At 40.3% G+C, this 14,603-nt stretch overlaps 1 protein-coding gene across 1 annotated transcript in view; it reads left to right on the forward strand.

Annotated features, from left to right (window-relative positions):
• LOC126416127 (esterase FE4-like) overlaps nucleotides 1-14,603 on the forward strand; it is a 47,989-nt gene that overhangs the window by 8,663 nt on the left and 24,723 nt on the right. Inside the window, exon 3 of the mRNA XM_050083707.1 lies at nucleotides 14,343-14,480. Coding sequence (XP_049939664.1) covers nucleotides 14,343-14,480 — 138 coding nt within the window. The remainder of the gene's footprint in view (nucleotides 1-14,342; nucleotides 14,481-14,603) is intronic.

Raw genomic sequence — 14,603 nt, forward strand, 5'->3', positions numbered from 1 at the left:
CCTGATATTGGAATACAGTACAATATGTATGGGAAAATAAGTCCATAGTACATTTTAAGCAAGGTTTCCTAAGTCCACTGTGTAACACATTTTTTTCATTAAAAATATGTTTGTACTTATTTTGGAACAGATCCTGTCAATGTGTTTTTCCCATATCAGAAATTTTTCCACATCTATACCCAGAAACTTGTTCTGTTTGTTTTGGAATTTGTACACATAGTCTTCTTCCTGTTGATTAATAAGTTATTTTCTGTAAAATTCCTTTCGGCCATTTACAAGTTTGCTCTGGCTCTTTTTTCCAACTCCTTCACTAAGGCACGCCATATTGGTAAAGTTGTGCCATCGGCATACATGATCACTTTTTCATTTACAGCAGTGAACATATCATTTATATTTAATATAAAGAGCAGAGGTTGTAATATTGAACCCTGAGCTACTCCATATTTTGCCTGCAGAAAATCAGAGTAGACATTTCTCTCTGTATTTCCAGATTTATGTTTTATTTCCACAAACTGTTGTCTGTTTTCAACAAATGTTTTTATAATATCAGCAGCTTTCCTTCTTATCCCATAGCATTCCAGTTTCTGTAAAAGAGCCACTGTCAAAAGCTTTTGAAAAGTCTACATAGACACAAGATATTTTCTTTTGATGATCCAATGCCTCACTGATGTGTGTTATGAAGTTTGTTGCTGCAGTCTTGGTGGATCTACCCTTTCTAAATCTGTTGTGCCTCATTTAAGATGTTATGCTTCTTTATGAAGTTTATAAATCTATCTTTAATCACTGTTTCTATTATTTTAGGCAGAACAGGTGTAATCATTACGGGCCTATAGTTTCTGGGGTCTCCTTTATCCCCTCCTTTGAATACTGACACAACTTTACTCATCTTTAAAAATTTTGGAAATACTCTTTGCTTCATTACTAAATTTATCAGTAATGCTAGAGGTTTAGCAAGATATCTAGCACAGTGTTTGCTGAGATGCCATCCAGACCTGTATTTTTATTTCTAGTGCTCCAATTTTTTTGAGAATTTCCAATTCATCTGTAGGAAGGAGATATAAACCCTTCGCTACCTTTTTGGGACTCTCCATCCTTTTTGGTACTGATATGGTTTTTTGAGAAGTTTCTACACTATAGCTATATAGTGCTGGTTGAAAGTATTGAACACTTGTTGTGAATCAGTCACTTCATTCCCTTCTCTTGTCAGTGCTATGTTTATATCTTTCAAGGCATGTGATTCTTTTCTGTTTTCATTTATATAGTTCCAGATTGTTTTATACGTGTTAAAAGAAGATTGTATTTCAAATTTTTGGTGGCTGGCCTTTGCTTCTCTTATCATCCTAGTGTATGCTTTCTTCTTATACTTGTAAGCCTCATGACTGACCAGACCTTTTCCTTTCTGATATGTTTCAAAGAACTCAGTCAGTTCATCTCTAACTTTTTTACTTTCTGTGGTGAACCATTTTTTATTTGGTTTACCCCAAGTAGTTCTGCATATCATAGGACCAGCTGTATGTTATGGGTGTGTTCAAGCATACTGGAATGTCTTTCCCACAGTGCTACAGATGTGTGTACTCACACCACTTGGTGTTTTTCTGAGTGCTATGGGGAATTGGATAGGTCAGTGGTGCACTACACAGCTACTCAGGTAGTATACATGGGGCCTTTTTAGGCTAGGTGGTAGTTTGATGTACTCTGATGAACACTTGCCATATGACACACATATAATGTAACCAGACTGTGCTCAGAATTATAACACTTTTACTGTCATACTTTTATCAGTAAATTGTTGACATAGTTTCTGAATTTACTACACTCTAGGAAATCTCTCCCCCTCAAATTATTCTTGAGACTGAGAGCTGGCTGAAACACAAAGCAGAAAGCTCACAGACATTTAGCAGTTCATCAAATGTATATCAGAAAGACAGATTACATGCCATAGGAGGGGGAGTGATCATTGCAGTTCACTAAAATATTGTCTCTATTGAGGTTGAATTTGAGTGTGACAGTGATGTTATCTAGTAAGGTGTAACAGATCTAGATGAAATTGAGTTAATTGTTAGATTTTTTTACTGGCCACCTGATTCTGCTTGTGACAGGTTTAGAATCATTCAAAGAAAGAGTATGGTCAGTCATACAGAAATACCCATATCATGCAATATTAGTTGGAGGTGACTTTAACCTGCTGAGTATAGACTGGGACATCTATGGATTCATTGTAGAGGGTAGAGACAGTCTCGCAAAGTACTTGTGAACACATTATCCAATCACTGTCTTGAGTAGCTAGTTAGACAGCCCACACACATGGGAAATGCATAGCTAAAAACAAGCCTGACCTTACCAATGACATCAGTTGAGGGATGATGATTAGTGGCCATGATGTCATCATATTGACTGTGTTTAAATGGATTGTAAATAATACTCTGTAGAAGTATGTACTGTGTAAGTGGATAAAGGATAGAAAAGAAGCACCATGGTTTAGTACTGAAATTTAGAAAATGCTGAGGAAGCACTCAGTTCAGAATAGAAAGTGCAAATGACTACAGGGAAAAGTTGTAGAATTTTGTGTGGCTGTAAAAAAGTCAGTACATGAAGCATACAGCAACTACCATTTTCATACCTTAGCAAAATATCTTCCTGAGAACCCAAGAAAATTCTGATCCTACTGAAAATCATTTAGCAGGTCTGAGGTCTCTGTCCAATCATTCATTGATGAGTCTGGTGTGGCAGTTGAAGATAGCAAAAAGAAAATGAAAGTTTTAAATTTTGCATTTAATAAATCATTCACACAGTGGAATCATATAAACATACTGTCTTTTAAGCATTGTGCAGACTCCTGTATGGAGGTAATTGTAATAAGCATTCCTGACATAGAGAAACAACTGAAAGACTGAATGCAGATAAGCTGCCATATCCGAATTGAATCCCAATTTGGTTTTACAAAGAGTACCCTATGGCATTGGCTCCTTACTTAGCTTGCTTTATTGTGAATATCTCTCCCAGCACAAAGTTCCAAGTGGCTGGAAAAAATCACAGACAACTCCTGTATAAAAGAAGGCTGAAAGAAGAGGCCTTCAAAATTACAGACCAGTATCCTTAACATTGGTCTGCTGCAAAATTCTTCAAAATATTTTCAGTTCAAAGATAATAAATTTCCTTGGCACAGAAAAGCTTCTGTCCATAAATCTGCATGGTTTTAGAAAGAATAGCTCACGCGAATTTAAGTTTGCCCTTTTCCTCACATGGTATCCTGTGAACTGTGGCTATAAGGCAGGGCTGGGAAAAGACTGTTTCGTGAGCACGGGCACTTGCAGATGCCCATAAGGTCTGTCCATGGCTCTCCTCCACTCTGCCGGCCAGCAGTACCCCCACCATCTACTTGCCCAGTCATGCACGTCACTGCACTGTGCGGAACCACTCGGTCTGTTTACTTCCCATCGTTTCTATTGTCTGTGCAGACATTGCATTTGGTGTCTGTGATAAAACAGAACTGGTGGATGGAAAATAGCTGAAGAGGAGTTAAGATTGTTGAAACAAAAGTCCTTTGAACCCATACTCGTCAATTCACAGTGGGAAGAAGAGCACTTTTTCTTAGAACACAAAGCCGGCCTCAGTTTTTCATTTGCAATGCAACATTGTCTTCATGGAAGAAGTACAATGTGAAGTGACATTATCAATTGCTTCATGAGAAGGATAGAGCCAGTTTGAATAATGAAGAAAGAAAAGCCAAACTTATCGAACTGAAGCAGAAAAAGGAGAAAGACATATGTATACATGTAGATAATTATGACACTGATTCACATTATTACTGTTATTAATAATATGTTATGTGCATTTACCATCACTTTTACCTTCACCTGTATGTATTTACAGGACAAAAACCTCATCATCCAAAATGATGCAGTGATGACAGTAAGCTATCATGTAGCCCTTAAAATAGCTAAAACAGAACAGCCCTTTGGTGATGGAGAATTTGTGGACGAATGTTTTGTTGCTGCTGCAACAGTTGTGTGCCCAGCAAGCATTGCACTAGTTGTTAGTGAAAACCATTTGGAACAGGAGAGGCCCAAAGAAAGTTTTGATGGGTTTGTAATGCTGCTACAGTCTCTTGAAGGCATTTTTGATAGTAGCTTTGAGGACTTAAATCGACTGAAATGCGATGTCAACTTTTTTGTGACTCCTTTTGCAGTTAACATTGAAAATGTGCCTTCTGAAATTCAGTTGGAACTCATTGACTTTCAGTGCAATCATGTGCTGCAGAAGTTTTGCACTGCAGAAACCTTGGAAACCTGCTACAAATATTTCCCATATGAACACTTTCCATTGTTATTTAAAATAGCTGCTTGTGTGTGTAGTTTTTTCGGAACAACATACTTATGCAAAAGTGTTTTCCCCATAATGAAACTGACAAAATCGAAGCTTGGGAGTGGTCTTACTGATGTTCATCTGACTGGTGCATTGTGCATATTGACCAGTAATTTCACACCAAATATCGAGATGCTAGTTCAAAATCATTTTTCAAACATGCAGGATGATGTAACTTAATGCCTATGTCCTATTCATTCGTAGTACCCCTCCTCCTAACTACACACGTCTGCGTGAATATAACATATCATTTACAATACAAATGTGTTCGTTTCTTAATTGTTTATGTCTATATCCTATTTGTGGCCATGAAAGTAGAACATGTTAAATGGTTTGAAACTGTGTTTCATCCATACATGGCCAACTGTTGCATGGCACAGGATACATGAATTTTGGATAAGTATGATTTACATGTACATCCCACACACACATGTTGTGCCACATATGGCTGGCCTCCCAATAACAGTCTACTCGTGCCAAGTCCATGGACACCACATATGCATGAAATGACCTCAGATGTATGTGAGCTCCATCTGCATTATATATGCTAGCTTGTCGATACTCGGCAGCATGCGCGAAGTGCTCTCTTAGTGGTATGGTTGCCCCCTGTGTTGTGTGCATACCCAAGCAGCCAGCCACATCGCACAGCTCTGCCACTTGCACTACATGCCCTTACTACTGCTTAGCATTACCCTCGCGGCTCACAGTGCCCACAGACAACCGTGCGGGCAGCTCTCATGCCCACTCCTGATATAAGGCAACAGTCAGATTCCATGTTTCTAGTTTTCTGAAAACATGTGACACAGTGTTCCACTGCAGACTGTTAATGAAGTAATGAGTGCATGGACTAGATTCCCAGATATGTGAGTGGCTTGAAGACTTCATAAGTAGCAGAACCCAGTGCATTGTCCTTGATGGCAAGTGTTCATCAAAGACAAGGGTATCATCAGGAGTGCTCCAGAGAAGTGTGTTAGGACCACTGTTATTTTCTGTATACATAAATGATCTGGCAGACATGGTGAGAATCTGCAGTGGTTTGCTAATGATGCTATGGTGTACTTGAAGATGTCGTAAGTGAGTCACTGTGGAAGGATACAAGATGACTTAGACAAAATTTCTAATTGGTGTGTTGAATGGTTGCTAGCTCTAATGTAGAAAAATGTAATTTAATGCAAATGAATAGGGAAAACAGGCCCACGGTGTTCAAATACAGCATTAGCAGTGTGCTGCTGGACACAGTCACATTAATTAAATATCTGGGTGTAATGTTGCAGAGCAATATGAAATGGAGTAAGCACATAAGGATTGTAGTAGGGAAGGCAGATGGTTGACTTCAGTATCAGAAGAATTTTAGAAAAGTATGGTTCATCTGTAAAGGGTACTATGTATAGGACACTAGTGCAACCAATTCTTGAGTAGTACTTGAGTGTTAGGGATCCACACCAGGTTGGATTGAAGGAAGACATCAAAGCAATTCACAGGCAGTCTGCTAGATTTGTTACCAGTAGGTTTGAATAATGCACTAGTACTATGGAGATGCTTCAGGAACTCAAATGGGAATTCCAGGAAGGGAAGGTGATGTTCTTTTCAAGGAACACTGTTGAGAAAGTTTAGAGAAGTGACTGTAGGAAAATTCTACTGCTGCTAATGCCCATTCACATAAGGACCATGATGATCAGACAGAGTAATTATGGCTCATATAGAAGCATATTGACAGTCATTTTTTCTTCATTCTGTTTACAAGTGGAACAGGAAAGGAAAGGACTAGTAGCAGTGCAGGGTATCCTCCACCATGCGCTGTATGGTGGCTTATGATGTCTTGAGTCTTCCAGGTAACAGCATTATTGAAGCACAATATTTCACATAAATCATTATCTTCATCAGGTGTCACCTACAACTGTTCATTCAGTAGAACGGGTCTAGAACTTATACGGCCTTCTCCCTCCATGGCCAGTTTCAGGTATTTCATTTGCAGTCTGCTCTCACTAGCAGCTGCCTAAGGCATTCCCTCTTTGCTCCAGTGCACCAGATTGAGTGCTGGCATTCTGTCTTTAATCCAATGCACCTGACCACGTGCAGGCATTCCATTTTCGGTCCACTGTAGTTACAGGTGTTCCCTCTGCAGTTTGCTTCCATGAAAAATGTTCTTAGACATTTCCCTCTTTGGTCCGATGTGTCAGCTCAAGTGCTGGTGTTTTGCCTTTGGTCCATTGTACCCATACCCATGGTGGTGTTCTGGTTTCAGTCTAGTGCAGTTCTAGGTGTTCCCTGTGTGGTCTGCTCCTACTAGAAGCATCATACGACATTCCATCTTCAGTCTAGTGCACATGTTGTTCTGTCTGTGGTTCATTCCCCACGACCACACCCTCAGTTCTTCTTGTTGTAGTGTTTGCTGATGCCCCTGTTGCATTTTCAGTAGCTCCAGTACAGGATGCCAGTCTAAACCGAGTTGGAACCCAGTATGACAAGTGATGAGATTTTCCATCACCTTAATTTCTGTAGACTCTCTTATAGCACTCCACCAGTATCTTGGGGCCTATTCAAGAACCCTTGTTTCATCATAATTCATGGAATGATAGAGTTCCAGACAGTAATTGGCAATGGCTTATTTATTTGCCTGTCTTAGTTATGTGTACCTCTGATGTTCTTTGCATTTGATGTCCACTGTCCTAGTTGTTTGGCCAACATACAGCATGCCTCACAGGCAAGTTATATTATAAGTTCTTGGTTTCTGTAGTCCCAGGTCATCTTTCTCATTTCTCAGTAGTCCTCTTATTTTGATACATGGACAGAACGCACACGTTATATTATGCTTCTTGATAATCCTGATGGTTTTGTCATAAACAGATCCCGCATAAGGCAGGTACACCGCCGTCTTTGCCTCATCTTGCTCTTCCTCTAGATGGCAGAGAGGCTTGTCCTAAGGCCTTCTGAATCTGTCTGGCTGTGTATCCATTCTTGCATAACTCTGGTTTTAGATACTCTGTTTCTACTACCAAAGTGTCTGGGTCTAAGTGTGTGCCCTATGGACTAATGTCTCCATAACTCCTTTCTTCTGAACTGGGTGGTTGACAGCTGCTGGCTTGCACATATAAATCAGGTATACATCAGTGTGTAGGATCGCAATATATGCTGTGGCCAAACAGCCCATCTGTCCACTTTTTGATGAGTACATCCAGAAATGGAAACTAATCATCCTTTCTCAGTTCCATGGTGAACTTAATAATTGGCTGGTGTTCAGTAACATGTTCCAGAAACTCAGGGCATGCAACTTATTCTCCAGACTTCGCTCCACCCGACTATCATCTGTTTGCATCACTGGGACACACTCGTGCCGAACAATGCTTCAGTTCATACAAAAATGCACAAAAATGGCTCGCTGACTGGTTCACTTCAAAAGAATAACTGTTTTTTTTGGATGGTATTCGTAGTCTGCCAGAGAGGTGGAGAAATGCATAAATAGGAATGGAGATTATTTTGAATAAAATATTGTTTATCAGTTGCAAACAACAGATGTGTAATTATTGCAACCAAATTCTGGTTCCATACTTCTACTCCTGGTAGTTGTGAAAGTGTTACTGGTGCAGGATTTTGTGCATGAACTGAGCCCATAATTATGTCCCAAAAATATTCAGTGGGATTCATGTCAGTGACCTGGGTGGCCAGAACATTTGCTCAAATTGTCCAGGATGTTCTTCAGACCAGTTGCAAACAATTGTGACCTCGTGACATGCCGCATTGTCATCCATAAAAATTCTATCATTGTTTGGAAACATGAAATGCAATAATGGGAGCAAGTGGTCTCCAAGTAGCTGAACATAATGATTTACATTCAATGATCAGTTCAGTTGCAGCAGAGGACCCAGTCCACTGCATGTAAATACAGCCCACACCATTATGGAGCCACCACCAGCTTGCACTGTGTCTTGTTGACAACTTGGGTCCATGGCTTCTTGGGGTCTGCACCACACTTGAACCCACTTCTTACCAACTGAAATCAGGTTCATCTGACCAAGCCACAGTTTTACAGCCATCTAGGGTGCAACCGATATGGTCACAAACCCAGGAGAGATGCTGAAGGCAATGTTGTGCTGTTAGTGAAGGGACTCAGTTTGGTCATCTGCTACCACAGCACATTAATGCCAAATTTTTCTGTGCTTTCATAACGTTTATGTTCATCATACATCCCACATGGGTTTATGCGGTTATATCACACAGGGTTGGTTGTGTATTAGCACTAACATATCTATGCTAATGCTGCTGCATTAAGTGAAAGCTGTCAACCACTGCATTGTTCTTGATGAGAGGCAGTGCCTGAAATTTGGTATTCTTGGCACACCCTTGACACTGTGGATCTCAAAAAATTGAATTCTCTAATGACTTCCAAAATGGAGTGTCCCATGCATCTAGCTCCAACTACCATTCAGCATCCAAAGTCTGTTAATTCCCGTTGTGCAGCCACGTGAATCACCTGAATACAAATAACAACTCCACCAATGCACTGCCCTTTTATACCTTGTGTACACAATACTACCACCATCTGTATATGTGCATATCACTATCCATTGACTTTTCTCACATCATTATATTGGCAGCCAGTGGAGACACAGAATATAAATTGAGATCAGTTTATACCTTTGCAAACAGATCCAATGTGTCCTTCAGTGGTGCCCTGGTGGACAGAGAGACATCAAAACTGACCATTATATCAAATTCTGTGATATGTAGTTGCTTGAGGTGGTGCAAGAAGTCCTCTGAAGTGTGGATGCAGTGAATACACTTCCCCTAATATGGTAACAGCTGTTTCTTCAATTACTTGGCTTTCAAGTACATTTATGTGCTAGTTTAAATTACATTTGGGCACAGTGGCACACCCTCTTTGTGTGCTTTTGGCAACTGATATTGTCCCATTGGAATTGCCACTCTTGATCATAGTTGTTTGATGACCTTGTCAGGCATACCAGTTTCCTTCAAGAGATCCCTGATCTTCTTGTTCACATTGTCCATAAGGTCACATTCCAAAGTCTGTATGCAGGGGCCTCCAGAAGTTGACACACCTTCTCATCATAAACAGACTGCTGCAAAATGACTCTGGAGTTGCCTTTGTCCACGGGAAATGCCATGATGTTGCTGTCTTTCTAGAATCTCTTGAGTGCCAGCTTCCCATTATTTGATATGTTCGATTTTGGAGGTTTCTTCTCCTATATATGGTAGAAATCTTGGGCTACTTGTTACAGTGCACTGATGAAACCTGAAATGGGCAAATTTCTAGGCACCATTGCGAAGTTGAGCTCCCTGCCGAGTACCTTGAAAGTGGTCTCATCAAACTGCTTGCCACTTAGGTTAATCACAGTGAGAGAATGTCCTCCATCTGCTATGCTTTCTTACTCAGGCAGTCAAATTTCAGTCACTGGCATGGCGGGGAATTCTTTTTTCTGCACTCCACTAGAGATGGAGAGGCACTGCCTACCCTGTGCCAGTCTTATCCTGTTAAGCAGGCTGCCATGTATGGGTGAAGATATAAAAGCTCCCTACTTTGACATCTAGCCTATGGTGCATATCTTTAATCCTCTTTCTCATAAATGTCATGTAGACACAACATTTGATGTTGTACACCACTCTGGGATTGATGTGATGCTTAATCCTGGTGCAAACTGACACTATGCCACCATCTTGACATCTGAGTAGGGAGCTGAAAGAATTCAGCACCCTCCCTCACTTCTGTCAAATTTTGTCCAGTTTCTTGGTATTTCAGTACATCTCCTAACAGTAGAGTTTCTTGATGTAATTCTTCACACTTTCCCAGTGATATGATGACGTCTTTAAATGTCAGATATTCTACTGGATATCAGTGTCATTCATTCACAGTATTTTGACAACATTACTTTCTTTCTTCACCAGTTGCAACCTGAGATGGGCTTGTTGAGGGAAATTGGTCCAGTATTTATACCTACAGCCTTAAACCTCCTTGGTTGGTTCCAGGTATTCTGCCTGCAGTCCGCTCCAGCAAAAGGAACATATGGAACTACACTAGCCCTAAAATGAACTGCCAGAATGCGGTTAATCACACAGGACCCAAAACAAAATGCCAGAGCTCGACCTGGTGCACCAGACTGAAGAGAGAATGCCTAAGGCTGCTGCTACTGGGAGCAGACTACAGACAGAATGCCTGGAACTGACCATGCAGGATAAAGGCTATATATATAAGTACTGGGCCTGTTCCACTTGATGGGCAGTCACTGATTAAGATAACAAGTTGTGTTGTCAAAATATCATGCATGAATGGCACTGATACCTGGCAGGACACCTGACACCTCAAAATGTCAATAGATTACAGGGAAAGTCTGAAGAATGATATTCAGATACTTTAAGGGAAAGGGAGGCTGCTGAGTTCTCTCAGTTTCCTTCTGAGGCATATAGATGGCAAGATAGTACCAGTTTTCACCAGGATTAAGAACCAAATCAACTCCAGAGTGGAGGACAAGACAAAACATTGGGTGAGTGAGACACTTGTGAGAGAGAGGATTCGAGATTCATGGTGTAGGCTAAATATTGTTGACAGGGAGCTTTTACACCTTCACCTGTATGTGGCAGCCTCTTTAACAGGTGAAAATTGGGACAAGGTAGACCGTCACCTGTATATGGCAGCCTCCTTAACAGGTGAAAATAGGGACAATGTAGACAGTGGCTCTAGGACTCTAGTGGAATAGACCAAGAATAATGCCTCAGCATATCAGTCTGCGAAATTTGACCTTATGAGTAAGAAAGATGGAGGACACTCACAATGTAATTATCCTAAGTGGCAAGCAGTGTGATGACACCACTCTCAAGGTACTCAGCAGGTATAAGAACTTCGCATCAACTCATAGAGATGTGCTCTTTCCAGGTTTCATCAGTGCAGTGGAGCAAGTAGCCCATACGCTACCACCAAATGTGGCAGAAGAATTTTGCTGGGAGGCCTACAAAGTGCTCAGCAAGGTAAAGCCTTCAAAATTGAATGTCTCAAGTGATGCAACGCTTGGACTTAAGAGACTCCAGGAAGACAGCAGCATCATAGTGTTGCCAGCAGAAAAGGGAACATCACAGCCATTTTGCAAGAGGCTGATTGTAAAGAGTAAGTGCATCAACTTCTGGAGTATCCTGAAAACAGACTTTTGGAATGTGATCCTATGGACAAAGTGGGCAAGACATTCAGGGCTCTCTTGAAGGAAACTGGTATGCCTGACAATGTCATCAGACAACTATGATCGAGAGCATCAGTTCTACTGAGACAAGACAGCCTGCAGAAATTACATAAAGAGGGCATGCCACTGCATTCAGTTGTCAGCAGCTTTGGTTCATCAATGTACTTAACAGTTAAGTACTTGAAGAAGCTGCTGTTCATATATGTGAGGAAGTGTAATCACCAATCTGGAACAGCTGTTCCCATAAGTGGGGAAGTTTAATCACCACATCTGCAACTCAGAGGACTTCTTGCAGCATATAGAGCAACTAGCAACTGCATATCACAGAATCTGATACACAGTAATAGTCAGTTTTGATGTTGCTCACCTGTTCACTAGAATGCCACTGAGAATCTCATTGGAACTGATTGCAGAGAAATTCAGTGATGTTCTATTAGACTTGACTATATTGACCTCAACTTAGTTTCTGGATGGGCTCAAGATTATGAGCAGGCAAAAGGTGCAGCCATGGGCAGCCCTCTTTCTCCACTGGTTGCCAATATGTTCTTGGAGAGTTTTGAAAAGAAGGCATTAGTGATGGCTAGATTCAAACCAACATGCTTCTTAAGGTATGTGGATGTCACCTTTGGGATGTGAGTGGCTCAGTGAGTTTCTGGAACATCTTAATGCACACATCCCAAATATTACATACTCCATGGAACTGGAAAAGGATGGCCAGTTGTCTTTTCTGAATGTACTGGCCAAAAGGAAAGCAGATGGTTTATTTGATCACAGTCTTGTATTATAATTCTACACACACTGATTCTCAGGAAGCATAATATCAAATGGTGTTCTGTTCATCTACAAAAATAAGAGGATTACCGGAAAGTGTGAAAGATGACCTGGGACTATGAAAACCAGAAATTTATAATATACTTCACCTAAGTGACAGGTTGTACATTGGCCAAACAACTAGGACAGTGGCCATAAGATGCAAAGAACATTAGTGGCACATCTAAGACTGGTAACTAAATCAGCCATTCCCAGACACTGTCTGGAACTTAATAACTCCATGACCTATGTTGAAACAAGGGTTCTGGCATAGACCCCCAGATATTGGTGACAGTATTATAAGAGAGTCTATAGAGTCATCACACTGGGTACCAACTCAGCAGAGCCTGGCTTTCTGCAATGGAGTTACTGAAAATGCAACAGGGGCAGCAGCAGAACCCCACAAAAAGAAGTACTGAGTCTGTGAACAAGTACTGAGTCTGTGAACATGCGCATTGGACACTAGACAGAGCACCAGGCATGCTGGACTGAAGAAGGAATGTCAAAAGATACTTCTACAGGGAGCATTTGTTTTTACATGTTTATTAGTAGGCTCAATGTTTGCTCCCATTGTGTGAGCAAGTTATCATTGTATTTGATAGTTAATTTTTTTCTGTGTGTAATTATTTGTGTCATAGCTGTAGTCCAAAAACTCAGTTTGACTTTTGTCATTGTTTTATTTTTTTCCAGTTTAGTAACACACCATATTACTTTTACTTTATTCTTGGTATGGCAGTCTAAACTGTTGCATTGGTTTTGATTTTTTTTACAACATTTTTGTGTATGCAGTGCATTCTGTGTTCCTTTTTAAGTTTTCTCTAAATATTTTGAATGTGTGACTAATTGGAATACCCACTCAGTATATTTAATTTTCAACATTTGATCAGCTTGTTCATATAAACCATTTGCTATTAGTTTCATATTTGAATGACGAAAGGTAGTTTGGTCCACAAATTATGCTGTTGCATTATGACATCCAATGGGTTCTTGGAACTTTAATATGGGAAATAACCCAAATTATGACACACCAACAACGTTAGATGTCCTTGACCACAATTATCTGACTGAAAGTCAACAGTATAGTGTCCATTAGTTTCCAGTTGAGTCTGCATAACCTTATGTCAGCTGTTTAATGAAGCTTAAGACATTTCCTATTTGTGGCATGTAAGTTGTGAAGAGTACTTAAGTTGTGTATTTCCAGACTGACTAACGTCACACAGCATTCTGAGAGCTGTCTCCAGAATGAGATTTTCACTCTGCAGTGGAGTGTGCGCTGATATGAAACTTCCTGGCAGATTAAAACTGTGTACCGGACCGAGACTCGAACTCGGGTCCTTTGCCTTTTGCGGGCAAGTGCTCTTCCAACTGAGCTTCCCCAAGCGTGACTCATGCCCTGTCCTTGGAAGAGCACTTGCCCGCGAAAGGCAAAGGACTGGAGTTCGAGTCTTGGTCTGGCACACAGTTTTAATCTGCCAGGAAGTTTCATTGTGAGAGCTGTTCATCACAATGTTCAATTATCTAGCAAGCCGAGTACTTAACTCCAATTTTTGCACTAATAATGACTGCTCCTTGTTGACTATTTGCATGTGTTTATCTAGAAGTGTGTATCTGTTTCCAAAGATTCCTAAATGATGTTCTTAAAATGGTAATTGTGTTAATGTTGCAATTACTCTGTCATCTCCTTCTATCAGTGATAGAAGTTAAACCTCTTTATTTATGCTATGAACTTCCAAAAAGACTCTAAATCACAGTTGGGAAGGCTGAGACCAACACTTGACTTTAAAATACCAGTTACCTGATAATCACCATTATGGCTTTTCCTTCTCATGACTGACACCTAGCAACATCTTCTTATCCGTTTACCCTTCCCTTTGTATTGTTCCCAAAACACTGAAGCTACCCAAGGTAGCTAGATGGAGCACATGATCAAGATACACAATTAATTTATATATAAAAATCTCTAATGTTCTTTTATTCTTGAAGGAACCTGTACCGGTGAAACCATGGCAAGGCATATGGGATGCATCACGGTTGAAGATTAACTGTCTACAGCTGGATGATGATAGGCAGAAAGTTGTTGGTGAAGAAGACTGCTTATATCTTAATGTTTTTACATCTCAGGTAAACATTTCAGTTGACTAGGAACCAATAAGTTTTATTTGTTAATGTAGAGCATATCATTGCTAATCTGACATAAAATCAAAGCCTATAGCAGGAAACCAAACATCCCATTACTGATGGAAT

This window comes from Schistocerca serialis, chromosome 1 (genome assembly GCF_023864345.2).
Source record: "Schistocerca serialis cubense isolate TAMUIC-IGC-003099 chromosome 1, iqSchSeri2.2, whole genome shotgun sequence".
In the NCBI taxonomy this organism is placed as follows: Eukaryota; Metazoa; Arthropoda; class Insecta; order Orthoptera; family Acrididae; genus Schistocerca; species Schistocerca serialis.